Consider the following 13,613-nt stretch of genomic DNA (forward strand, 5'->3'; position numbering starts at 1 on the left):
CTGCTACCTTGACAAAGTTTCAGCAACTGCACTGTTACTTGTAGAGAAACCGTTCGTACTGGTTGATGGATTGCTCAAATCAGCACTTGTAGAGAAACTGTTGGTGTTGGTTGATGGATTACTCAAACCGGTGACAGTTCTGAAAACCAGAGGGGGTTGTGTGGGAATTGGAAGGGCCGCAGAGTCGCTTCCAAGCATGTTTATAATGGCTGGCATTGTGGGTCTATTTGCAGGGTCCTCTTGAACACAGAGTAAGGCAATGCGTATGCATCTCACTATTTGGCTTGTTGGTATTGATTCTCCAATCATTGGATCTATTAGCTCTGATTCTCTTCCATTGCGCCATAGGGTCCATGTCTGTAAGTGGATTTCATTAGCCACTTTGTGTGTGCGTGTGTGTTTCAGAGTGAGAGAGAGAGATGCATGACTTACATATCCGACCAGACCATGACCCAGCTGGGAAAGATGAAATCCACTGTTTGTTTGGCCATTGACAATTCTAAGAGCAGAACGCCGAAGCTATAGACATCTGATTTGACAGAAAACAGCCCATCCATGGCATACTCTGGAGCCATGTATCCACTGTGTGAAAAAACAAGAAAATATCTCATAAGAGTTCTGTGTAAAGAGATGGTTAACAAAGATACATATGCAAGAAGCAGAGTCAGATTGATGCAAGCAACTAAAAATAGCACGAGATAGCATACAAAGTAATGACGTTCTCTTAATAATAAAATTAATTAAACTTTTAAAGGCCGAAAAACTTAGCACTAGAGGGCTATTTTTAGCAGCAAAGGATGTGGCAAGCTACAAATAGTTCCCTTCAGAAACAATTACTCATCATAAATGTTTATCACCATTTTATTCCTTCGACTCTGATGTTAGATCCCCTTAATTTTCTATCTTATCCTATCCTATCCTATCCTATCCGACCTTTCTAGAAAAATGGTTGCATCCCACTTCTTAATTGCTTCTTTATTTCAGTAATAGTACCTCTCTGCTTATAATCATGAGGTGTAAAGTTATGTAGGTTTTAACTTGCTACAGTGTTCTCTTGCACAATCTCTTGTTCTTTTGAATAATATGAGAATAAAATTAATGTTAATGCCTTTGGGGTCGTTATCTCCACTGAAGATTTTAGCCATTCCAAAGTCAGAAATCTTTGCTTTCATCTGCTCATCCAACAAGATGTTGCCTGCTTTGAGATCCCGATGAATGGCATTGAGCCGGGAATCCTGATGAAGATAGAGAATCCCCCTTACAGTTCCCATGATGATCTCGAATTGCTTCTCCCAATCCAGTGATTTACGCTTCTGTTTATCTACAACAACCCAAAAAACTGATTACTTCCACCCCCTCCACGCACAAACATACAATATACTTACACTTTTGGAAGCTCCATTGGGAACCGAGGCCTGATCCAATACACAACCCGAGTATTTTGCTAAGCACTCAGTCCACTGGATCAAGGGCTCTCGCCCTAAGGAGAAGTTGTACTGTATTCGGGGCTCAAAACTCTATGTACCCTCTTTAATACGGGGCTCCCCCGTTTTTTATGCTCCCCTAGTAGAAGGTGTTCTGCCTCCAAACACTGGATCTGCTCCTGTCCTAAGGAAATGGTGGGCCTCAGAGGCCATGTGGCAGCCACCTGAAGAAGGGAGCTCCGCGAATGGAGGCCACTGGCCACCACCTTGGGAAGGGTGGGCCCCAAACCCCGGCATATATGGAAGCCACATGAAGGGTGGGCCCAGCCCTCTAGCTCATATGGCAGCCCCAACCCCGACTACTGAGTCTGCTCTCTTAGGAACTGGCTTATTGGCTATAGAGCTGATTGGTGTCATTTGTTGGGTTAAATCACCACGTTGGTGCTTCCCCACATGAATGTGTTCCTTCCGTTAAACCAGCAATCAGAGAGAACGGTTACTCAAACCGTTCCCATTTTGTGCTTATAAATGAGGGTTTCATAAGCAACCCTGGAGAGTGCGAAAATACAGAAGTTCAAGAAGGGAAGAGGTCGACTTACCGTCCGCATACAGTGGCCTGCGCTTGTGGTGGCTGCGGACAGGCTAAGTTGAAGAGCGCCCTTCTCCGGCAACATCCTCCACCCTCCGTCAATGGCAGCCTCAGGTACGCTGTTTGTTTTTTTTTTGTTTTTGTTATGCAGGGCCACCACCTTACAGGATGCCGGAATGGTAGCCATCGCCGGAAATTTCCCAGCCGCACCCTACATTGGGTTATGGGCCCACCACGCTTCCGCTGCGCGGTGTGCTTCGGTTTGACCAGCAACGCAGGTCACCGTGGGGTGATCCTGCTGCTGGTCACCGGCGCCTGTCGCCGGCACCGGCGACTGTCGCCGTTGGGCGACAGATTGATAAAAAAAAAAAAAGACTTACCTCTGTTTTTTGGAGGTTTTCCTGTCGGCGAGGTCCCCGCCGGCGTCTTTTATTTTCTCCATCCGCCATTAGTAGGCTGCAGGAGCCGTCGCCGGCGACTATTGAGTCACCGGATTTCTGAAGTCTTCTGAGGCATCGTTTTTGGCTGGTGGATGGCTGCTTTCGTCGAAGAAGTAGCGCCATCAAGCGGCGGCATTGGTCGCCGGCGAACGGCGGCATTGGTTGCCGGCAGGGGCCGGCGATAATCGACGGCAGGCGGCGTGGGTCGCCGACCGGCGACATTGGTCGCCGGCAATGAAAAAGGGGAAAACCCCTTATTTCTGAAAATATCGGGGTTTTCTGCCCTTTTTTCTTTAATGACAGGAACCGGATCGGGTCCGGTATTGGGTCGGACTCGGATCCGGTCATTACCGGGTCTGACCCGGATCTGGTCATTACCGGGTCCGACCCGGATCCAACTGTACCGGGTCCGACCCAGATCTAGACTGTATCGGGTCCGACCCGGATCTGAAATGTACCAGGTCCGACTCGAATCCAGTCAGTACCGGGTCCGACCCGGATCTAGACTGTATCGGGTCCGACCCGGATCCGAAATGTAACGGGTCCGACCCAGATCCGGTCAGTACCGGGTCCGACCCGGATCCGGTCAGTACCGGGTATGACCCGGATCTAGTTGCAATTGGGTCTGACCCAGATCCGGTATGTACCGAGTCCGAACCGGATCTAGTTGCAACCAGGTCAGACCCGGATCCAGATCATACCGGGTCCGACCTGGATCCGGACTGTACCGGGTGTGACCCGGATCCGGATAACCCCGGGTCTGACCCGGATCCAGTTAGCAGTCGGGTCTGACTCGGATCCAGAAGGGTCCAGGCACTATTTGGCCTGAACCGGATCAGGGACTGACTCAGTCCCCTTCCAGGACCGGTTCAGAGCCGTTTTTGGCCAGTTCATTTCAGTTTCTCACCGGTTCCGAGATGCTAAGACCCTGTTTTCTTAGATATAAGAAAATACACAGATTTTGGCATACGGTTATAGGGTTTTATGAACTTTTTGTTCATATTTGACCCACTTCATAACGTTCAGAACCGGTTCGGACCCTTGGATGACCGGTTCGGGGCTGTTTCAGACCGGTTCAGAGTGCTTTAAGACTGGTTCGTGGAACATATGACAGGTTCATTCAGTTTTAGAACCATTTCGAGAGTCATATGTCTGGTCCATTCGGTTTACAAACCATTTTAAGATATAATTTTGCATATTAGCATTAAGGATAGTTAGATGAATCAGTGTTTTCATGTCACCAATGTGACTGAATACACGTGAGTCATAAATAAATTTTATACTATCATACAGTTCCTAAGCTGATATGCACATTGTACTTAGATTCATGAAACGATAGACGACCCAAAGGTAGTTTTATCGTGTTTGGAATTTAAGTAGAGTAGAATAAGGTAAATGCGTCGAGATACATCACACATGAGTATCCAAAGGTACCTTGTGTTAATGGTCTATCTTCACAAGAACCTTAGTTTTACCGAATATGGTTGGTAGGCGAAGTGGTTTCGCGTGTCAGAGCTCTTACCAAAGTAGGACTCTGATGACCCCCTACACTCGTCTGGAAAGAAGCATATCAAGGGCCTTTATCATTTTGCTTTTTCCACTAAAGTTTTAGTCTCGTATGAATGTTTTTTGATACGTGTTTTTTTTGTCATGCAATTTCTAGTTCTGTGATTTTAGATGGCTCTAGCTCTATACCTTTTCTAGATGGATCTAATTTTAGTGATTGAAAAAAAACTGTTTTATTTGCATTAGGGTATATGGATCTAGATCTGGCCCTAAGGATAGATGAACCCGCTGCCCTCACTGATCAGAGTATTGCTGATCAAAAGATTTCTTTTGAGAAGTGGGAGCGCTCGAATAGACTTAGCTTGTTGCTTTTGCAATCTAAAGTAGCTAAGAACATTCGGAGTGCTATCCCACAATGCAGAACAGTGAGGGAATTCATGAATGCCATTGAGGCACAGTTTATGAGTTCAAACAAGGCCAGAGCCAGTACCTTGATGTCAAAACTGATATATATGAAATATACTGGAGGGGGAAACATTCGCCAGCACATTTTGGAGATGAGAAACATAGCGTCTCAGCTGAATGACATGAAGCTCACCATCTCGGATTCTTTCCTAGTGCATTTAGTTCTAACGTCCTTACCTTTGGAATACGGACCTTTCAAAATCTCGTACAACACACATAATGATGAATGGACATTTAATGAATTCATGTCCAAGTGTGTTGAAGAAGAAGAGAGGATGAAAGGTGAGAAGGTGCAGAGTGCACATATGGCTTCTCATATGTCCAAAGTAGGACCAAGAAAGAATGCATTTAAGAGAAATGCTAGGAAGAAGCCAGCTGGGGATAAGTCATCCCAAGATAAGCAATCCAACTCTGCTCCCATAAAGTGCTTCTTTTGCAAGAAGGGACACATAAAGGCAGATTGCATAAAGTACAAGAAATGGTTGGAAAAGAGAGGTAATTTGTCATTTGTTTCTCATGAATGTAATTTATTACAAATTCCTGAAAATAGCTGGTGGATTGATTCTGGTGCTAGTATTCATATTTCCAACTGTCTACAGCTGTTCCTGAGCAGAAGGGAACCAACAATGCATGAGAAAAACATCTATTCGGGAAACAAGATGCGTTCACATGTGAAAGGTGTTGGAACCTGCAGGATTACTCTAGATACGGGCGTAGTTTTAGATCATCATGATGTCTTTTATATTTCATCGTATAGTAGAAACTTAATTTCAATTTCAAAGTTGGATAAATTTGGATATTGTTTTAAGTTTGAAAATTCCAAAATGTTCATATTCAGAAATTCAATTGAAATTGGTTTTGCATCAGTTTATGATGGTTTATATAGATTGAATGTGAAGATCCGAACTCAGGAGTCTTTGACTTCTGAATACGCATTGGTTGGAAATAAACGTAGCATGACAGATGATAAATCTTACATGCTTTGGCATCGAAGGTTAGGTCATATCTCTGAAAAGAGAATAAAGAGACTGGTAAATGAAGGGATCTTGCAATCTCTAGATTTTACTGACAATGACCCATGTGTTGATTGCATAAAGGCTAAGCATACAAATACATATAAAGAGGGTGCCAAACGCAGTAGTGAGATATTAGAAATAGTCCATACGGATGTATGCGGACCGTTTTCTCCCTGTTACACAGGCAAAAAATATTTCGTCACCTTTATTGATGACTATTATCGGTATATGTATCTCTACTTGATTTTCGAAAAATCTGATGTTTTTCAGATGTTTAAGGAATTTATAAAAGAAGTAGAGAAACAAACCGATAAGGTTATTAAAATAGTCAGGTCTGATAGAGGTGGCGAATATTATGGTAGATTTACTGAGATGGGGCAAAGGGAAGGACCATTAGCACGATTTCTTAAAGAGGAAGGCATTGTGCCTCAATATACCATGCCTAGTAGTGCTTATCAGAATGGTGTAGCTGAAAGGAGAAATCGTACGCTTAAAGAAATGGTCAGGGCTATGTTGAATTATTCAACACTTCCCATAAAGTTGTGGGGTGAAGCCTTAAGGACTGTTGTGCATATTTTGAATAAGGTTCCTACGAAATCTGTGCCTAAAACTCCTTACGAGCTGTGGACAGGTAGGAAACCATCACTGTCTTATATGCACATATGGGGATGTCCTGCAGAGGCTAAACTGTATAACCCCCACATTAAAGCCTTTGATCCAAGAACAACCAGTGGATATTTCATTGGTTATCCAGAAAGATCAAAAGAGTATAGGTTTTATTGCCCATCTCACTCACCACAAATTGTTGAAACGGATAAGGCTAAATTCCTAGAAGATGGTTCAGTAGGATTAAGTGCACTTCAAAGCATTGGTTTTGAGGAAATACAGGATCCAGTTTCATCACCTGTTAAGGAAAACATCGAAAGATACCACATTGTTATTCCTAATGATGGTGTGGTTGATCATTCGATTGTTAATGCACAAATCCAAAGTGAACCTATTGTGGACAATGCGGAAGAGCACGAGCATGATGATCAGGTTCCATCTGAGCCTGAGGAACGACCTGTTTGGAGATCCACAAGGATTAGGAGATCTGCCATACATCCTGATTATGTGGTGTACCTTCAGGAGCCTGGGGATTTCATAGATATGGATGATGACCCGTTGACTTTTATGGAAGCTGTTGAAAGCAAACAATCTTTGCACTGGATTGAAGCCATGAAAGAAGAGTTAGACTCTATGGCTAAAAATCAAGTGTGGGATCTTGTCACGTTACCTAAAGGAGTAAAGCCCGTAGGGTGTAAATGGGTCTTTAAGACCAAGAAAGACTCCAAAGGTAACATAGAGAGACATAAAGCAAGATTGGTTGCTAAAGGATTCACCCAGATGGAGGGCATTGACTATAATGAGACATTCTCTCCTGTCTCAACTAAGGAGTCAATGAGGATTATTCTGGCCCTTGTAGCTCATTTTGACTTAGAGCTACATCAAATGGATGTGAAAACAGCGTTCCTCAACGGGGATCTGAATGAAGAGGTATACATGGAACAACCTCTTGGTTTCTCTGAAAATGATCGTTTGGTTTGTAAGCTTAACAAATTAATATATGGACTTAAACAGGCCTCCCGACAATGGTATATTAAATTTTTCCAAGTCATTGTGACTTTCGGGTTTACAGAAAACATTATTGATCAATGTATATACCTTAAGGAAAGTGGGAGTAAGTTCATTATATTGATCTTGTATGTGGATGACATTTTACTTGCAACCAACGATATAAAGTTGCTTTCACAGACAAAACAGTTTCTTACATCACATTTTGATATGAAAGATATGGGTGAGGCTGCTTATGTTCTTGGCATTGAGATTCGTCGAGACCGAGCAAAAGGGTTTTTAGGCCTCTCCCAAAGATCTTATATAGAAAATGTGTTAAAGCGATATGGGATGGAGAATTGTTCTCCTACTTCTACACCCATATCAAAAGGTGACAAGCTGAGCCTAAAGGATTGTCCACAGAACGATATTGACAAAGCACAGATGAGTGCTTATCCATATGCATCAGTTGTTGGCAGCTTGCAGTATGTACAGACATGTTCTCAACCAGATATTTCTTTTGCAGTAGGGGTACTTGGCAGATTTCAGTCTAATCCAGGTTTACCCCATTGGAAGGCTGCCAAGAAAGTCTTGCGGTACTTGCAAGGGACAAAAGACTATATGTTAACGTATCATAAAGTTGATCACCTCGAGGTCATTGGCTACTCAGATGCGGATTTAGGAGGATGCCTGGATAGTAGAAAGTCTACTACTGGGTACGTCTTCTTACTTGCTGGGGGAGCGATCTCTTGGAGGAGTGGAAAGCAGACGACCACTGCTGCCCACACCATGGAGGCAGAATTCATTGCATTGTACGAGACTACTTCGCAGGTTATATGGTTAAAGAACTTCATATCACAGTTAAAGGTGATTGATTCCATTGGGAAGCCACTGAAGGTCTACTATGATAATGAAGTTGTGGTGTCCTTTTTGAATAACAACAAAAGTACTACGTCATGCAAGCATATGGAATTGAAGTATTTTGTTGTTAAAGAAAAGACGGAGAATCATTTAGTGCATATTGTCAATATTGGTACCAAAGAGATGATCGTTGATCCTCTTACTAAAGGGCTAGCACCGGGATTATATTCCGAACATGTAATGAGGATGGGATTGTTAAACTCTTTTTGACATATGCATATAAATAAAGTGATCACTTTCAGTCTTTTTTTATTCTCATTATGGTTGTTATTAATCTCATAAGGATTAGAGATTCAACTAAGAACCTTTAGAATAGAATATAAAGGTCATTCTATTCATCAAGTTATTCTCATAAGGTTTTCTGGTTAAAAGATTTATCGTCGGAACAAGTGGAAGAATGTTGGGTTAAATCACCACGTTGGTGGTGGTTACCCACGATGTGGGTAACGCTTCCCCACATGAATGTGTTCCTTCCGTTAAACCAACAATCAGAGGGAACAGTTACTCAAACCGTTCTCATTTTTTGCTTATAAAAGAGGGTTTCATAAGCAACCCTGGAGAGTGCGAAAATATAGAAGTTCAAGGAGGGAAGAGGTCGACTTACCGTCCGCATACAGTGGCCTGCACTTGTGGTGGCTGCGGACAGGCTAAGTTGAAGAGCGCCCTTCTCCGGCAACGTCCTCCACCCTCCGTCAATGGCAGCCTCAGGTACACTGTCTGTTTTTTTTTGTTTTTGTTATGCAAGGCCACCACCTTACAGGATGCCGGAATGGTAGCCGTCGCCGAAAATTTCCCAGCCGCACCCTACATCATTGTGTCAGTTTCCTTAGAATGGTGCAAGTCTGAAAAGGGTACTCAGCAGAGATGGTTATATTACCATTAAGAAATGCATCGAGGCTACCGTGGGGCATGAATTCATAGATAAGCATCTTTTCTCCCCTCTCCACACAACAGCCCAAGTGCCTAACCAAGTTTTTGTGTTGAAGCCTTGCAATCAGTACAACTTCATTCATAAACTCCTTAAGACCCTGCCCAGAACCTTGGGAAAGCCTTTTCACTGCTACTAGCCACCCACTTGGTTCACCCTAAAAGGAATAAAATTTGATTCAGTTGATACTCCATTGTAAATATAAGATGCAGACTGATATTATATTGAAATACCTTGTATACAGGGCCAAATCCTCCTCGCCCATGCTTATTGTCCTCTGAGAAATTGTGGGTAGCTGCTTGTATAATCTTTAGGCTGAATTGAGGTAGCTCATGGTCTCTTTCATCCTTACCGAGGCTGCCGAAGTCTAGTGAAGGGATCTCACTGCTATATCTTCTTTGATCCTCTGTCATAGAGCCAAGGAAAATGGAAGTGGCTTATAATAAATATGAGCCATGTAAAACAACATGCAAAATCTAGCTTTTGCCGGTTGGACTCGCCATTATCTTTTCTCTTTCGCCAGAGAAACAACACAAAAGCTCCCAGCACAAGCACGGCCATGGCGGAGCAAATGATAATCACAATTCTCCTTTTCTTACCTCCTAAACAAACATGCCAATGCCATTAATCCTGCCTAGTTATTATCAGTATTAGATGGAAAAGTCTCTCATAAAAAATAATGCAAAGTATATATGGAAAGGTTTAGAAGATTCCCAGGTTGTTGTTTCCAAACATGATGTTATATGGAAACACTAACTACCATTTTCAGAGAATTGATCTTCGGCTCATGGAAAAATAAGTAATTGCATGTAAGATGAAACATATTGCCGAAGTCCACGGAAAGATTATTACCATCTGCTCAAAGTGAGTGAATTATTTTGATTTTTGGTTCATGTAAATATAAGTGATTCCACATTATTATTATTATTGTTATTATTATTATTTAATTCATAGCATCCAATGTTTTACGGTAAATGAAAGGCATTCTTAACTAATATTTAAAAATGCTCTTTTTCTCTCATATTTATTGGAACTAGGCTCTGGTTGTTAAGTTGTGACTTGAACATGAAATGTGTGAGTCCCACTTGCACATATGATGACTCTTTCTTGACATAGTTTTTTTTATTATTCATGGTAATGGATTTGAAAAGAAAGCACATATTGGAGATTTCTTGTACATTAAAAAAAAAAGACAAGGAAAGAGAGGAATTCTGTTTTTTGGATAGTGTCAGCATTAATTGAAGAGAGGAGACGAGTCTTCTAATAGTACTGGGCTTCTCTTGAGGGTTTTGAGAGAGAGAGAGAGAGTCTTTTGGTGTTGAGAAAGATATTCTCGCTTGGATTTTAGAAAGGTTGCATTGCATAGTTAGATCACATGCATTGGTACAACTTCCGGTTATTAAAGACAGCTTTTTGTTTGTTCTCTTTTCTTTTTTTTATTTTTGGAAAGGCAAACTGGGGTTAGGCAGACCCCTACCAGATATCTCTTAAGCCCCTTGTGACAGAGGGATTCAAACCTGGGCCTTCAGGTTGGTACAGAACCCCACTTAACACATGGGATACCACCTCTGCGGTCTGGTTTTTTTTTTCTGCTTACATGGTTATTGGGCTTTCTTCAATAATAAAGTTCTCGGTACTCTCCTAACAGACGTAGGCTGTGTATGGTTTGTTTCTTTGTTGGTTATATTGTTTTTGTGTGTTCTCTAAACTATTTCATCCAACCTGGCTGGGACATCAAAACTACAACACTGGTTTCATGCAATTAAAAAAAAAATCTAGGTTTCATTAAATGGGATTTACATTTGAATTTTTTTTATTTTGTTACTTTGAGGGCCATTTCTTGGCGCAATAGCAAAGTGCATGGGCTGCTAGTGAGAGATCATAGGTTCCTGGTGCAGTCAATTTTCTTGCTAATGTAGAAGGTTAAGGTCTCCAGTTCCCCTCTTCCTAGCACCATAGAGCACGGGATCTCAATGGGCATTGACCCTTTTGTTTTTTTACGGGTGCAACTTCTTGTCACCCCCAACTGTATTGATTTTTTAATTTCCTTTTAAAGCATTCCTCCAATTTTTGGGAAAAAATCAAGATCTTCTATGCAAGAAGAGATTCTCTAGGGTAAATTGTCAAACAAGGGTCTACTATATATTAAGTCCTTTTTTTAGAGATTATGCCGAAAATAGTTAGATTCAGGTAAAATTATCATTGAACGACGCACCTTTAGACTCATATTTTAAAAGAAGTTCCATACCTTTTGAAAAGGCATTACCAAAACTTTCCACTAAAACTGTCAATTAGAGACCCTAAGTTAATTTCATGCTTAAAATCAAAATCAGTGCGGAGATAAAGTCAAGAATGAAGGGCAGGAGGTCAAGACCTTGTCCCCCCGCCCTGCCCGGTCCAATGTCATCCTTAATCATATCAAATAAAAGCAAGACAACGCCACCTACAAGTCATCAATATACGCACAAGGTAGAGTTACATATATATCCCAGTTTCTGAAATCTCTCAAAAGCCGGTATAATCCCGAAAAAATATAGCATTTTTTTCAAAATATCACCTATTTTGAAAAAATTGCATTTTTTTATTGCCGTATTATCACGCTATTAGCGTGGTATTCATATTTTTATATATATTTTTTAGAAATTTGTGTTTTTATGTATTTATATGCTTTTTAATTTAAACATGCCTACATTTTTCGGAGAATTTTTGGAGGAAAACAGATGTTTTAATTTAAGAAAATTTTTATTCAGGGGCCATTAACCTTTCGACCCTAATGTCAAATATGGGCCATACGTTTCTGAAAATTCAAATATTTACCATTTTTTTTTAAACTGTCAAATAGGACCTCAGGTCAACACTCATCATAATGGAAAAGGTGAGTCTTTTTGGTTTCTTGCATTATCCTTTGAAAGCTGCAAAGTACTTATGCTCATAAAAAGGAAAAGGAAAAAGTAAACAGTGAACTTTAAATGATGATGGACATTATTCTAATTGACTTATGATTTAATGTGAGTTAAAGGACAATAATAAAATACATGCCTTGGTTGACAGCAGTGTTGTTAAGGTGCAAAAAGTGCGCCTCGCCTCGAGGCGAGGCCCTTTTTGCCTTGAGGCGCACTTAAAAAGCGCAACATCCTCAAGGCGTACGCCTCATGCGCCTTGAGGCGTACGCCTTGAGGCGAGGCGAGCCTCAAACTGAGGCGCGTATTAAGAAATCGGATGACCCGGACCCGAGATCGACCCGGATTCGGGCCCGTATTCTCGAAAGATCGAGAACCTGTCTTTAAAAAAGGCAGGCGCTTCAGGGCGAGAGAAAGCCCTTGCCCCTTCTCTCTCCACTCCGTCCCCTCTCGTCCCCCGCCACTACTCGCCGCCGGCCACCACTCTTCCACCTTCTTCTTTCCTCTGCTGAGAAGCCATCGACGACCCGCCGGCCACCACTCACCATCGGCCAGCGACTCACCGCCACCGCCGTCCCTTCCGGCGACCTCTGCGCTTTCCGGTGACAGGTAAGATCTGTGTGTTTTTCCCCAGCTTCTTCTTTTGTCATTTGTTCTTTGTGAAACCGTGTAACCTACGTTTATGGGGAACCCGACTCCACTCATCCCTATATCATCCTCTGTGGTCATAACTCCCTCTGGGATCTCATTGGTACTAAGTTATTTTGATCAATCTGGCCCTATCGATGGGTTCAACACGGTTGATTTAATAGAAATCAATATTTTGATAGTGTTCTTTAACAAAAAAAAAACATGATTTTCAATTTATTTTGACAGTGTTCTTTAACAAAAAAACCATGTTTTTATTAATGGTTATTGATTTTTGAATCAGCAAAAAGTCTTGCACATAAGTCGGATTTTGTCTATTCAAATGCCGATCTTCACTAAATGGATGATGTAAATCACATACACAAGGTCCAATTTGATGAAAACAACTTGCATCAGTGAGGTCCTAATGACAGGAATGGCGATATGGATGACTGGAACCTAAATGTGGTTATGGGTGCCATGCAAAACACTATGCTTGCTTCACTAAATGGAGGAAAAGAGGGATTGAAAGTGTGTTGTTATAGCCTGGTCACGAGCAGGCTGATGCCATGAAGGCCCTCAGAATGATGAAACCACGAGCAGGCCGATGCCATCGGCTTTTTGGATGTTAAAGAAAAAAAAATCTGTGTATGTTTTTGTTTGTGAATTAGTATAAGTCTGAATTCTCTCTTCATGATATGAATTTTCAGTTTGTAGCTAAAAATTTAGAAGTTTGTTTCTTTGATTATTGTATGACAAGCAATATACTTCTGCCATACTTCTTGTTATGAATTGGATGTCTCTGAACTTCCAGGTGACAGATAATATTAAGGCCTTAGGGAATTTGAAGTTAAGTCGATTTGTCATCTACTTAGCTTTTTGCTTTGTTTTACTGTTCCCATCTTCTTCTTTTTTCTTTTTTTCTTGAGAGATTATTTTACTCTTCCCATCACTCTTTGGTTCTCTACTATGAAAGGTTATCATGTCAACTATTTAAACCACTATTTTGCCATGCTGTCACTCATGTTTTTCTTGTCACCTTTTAGCCTTGTTTGTATTTATGTATTAGTTTAGTAACTACGGATTCAAAATATTTTGGATGTTATTCCTTGCCTCTTCAAATATAGAAATACTCTAGTCTCTGGACATGCACAAGTAGCCATCTTTTCGCTTTCTTTCAACTTAAAGAACTAAAGAGATCACA

General features: G+C 41.4%; 1 protein-coding gene across 1 annotated transcript; it reads right to left on the reverse strand.

Moving 5' to 3' along the window:
• Positions 1-428: 428 nt before the first annotated feature.
• Positions 429-9,295, reverse strand: LOC149826629 (G-type lectin S-receptor-like serine/threonine-protein kinase RKS1). The gene is made up of 4 exons (XM_090018350.1): positions 9,116-9,295; positions 8,832-9,039; positions 1,101-1,321; positions 429-620 (listed from the first exon to the last, which is right to left on the reverse strand). Exons 1-4 carry the CDS (start codon positions 9,293-9,295, stop codon positions 429-431), a joined length of 801 nt encoding a protein of 266 aa, XP_089874476.1.
• Between the last annotated feature and the right edge of the window lie 4,318 nt (positions 9,296-13,613).

The sequence above is a fragment of the Nuphar pumila genome, chromosome 10 (genome assembly GCF_984573655.1).
Source record: "Nuphar pumila chromosome 10, dmNupPumi1.hap1.1, whole genome shotgun sequence".
Taxonomy (NCBI): domain Eukaryota; kingdom Viridiplantae; phylum Streptophyta; class Magnoliopsida; order Nymphaeales; family Nymphaeaceae; genus Nuphar; species Nuphar pumila.

What these genes read in the sequence shown, in the direction of transcription:
- LOC149826629 (XM_090018350.1), bottom strand. Translation starts at nt 9,295, where the DNA reads ATGACAGAGGATCAAAGAAGATATAGCAGTGAGATCCCTTCACTAGAC. An exon ending in CCTCGATGCATTTCTTAATG is followed by an intron (nt 1,322 to 8,831) that starts GTAATATAACCA and finishes GGGTTGTTGTAG; the next exon opens with ATAAACAGAAGCGTAAATCA. An exon ending in ACGACCCCAAAGGCATTAAC is followed by an intron (nt 621 to 1,100) that starts ATTAATTTTATT and finishes ATCTCTTTACAC; the next exon opens with AGAACTCTTATGAGATATTT.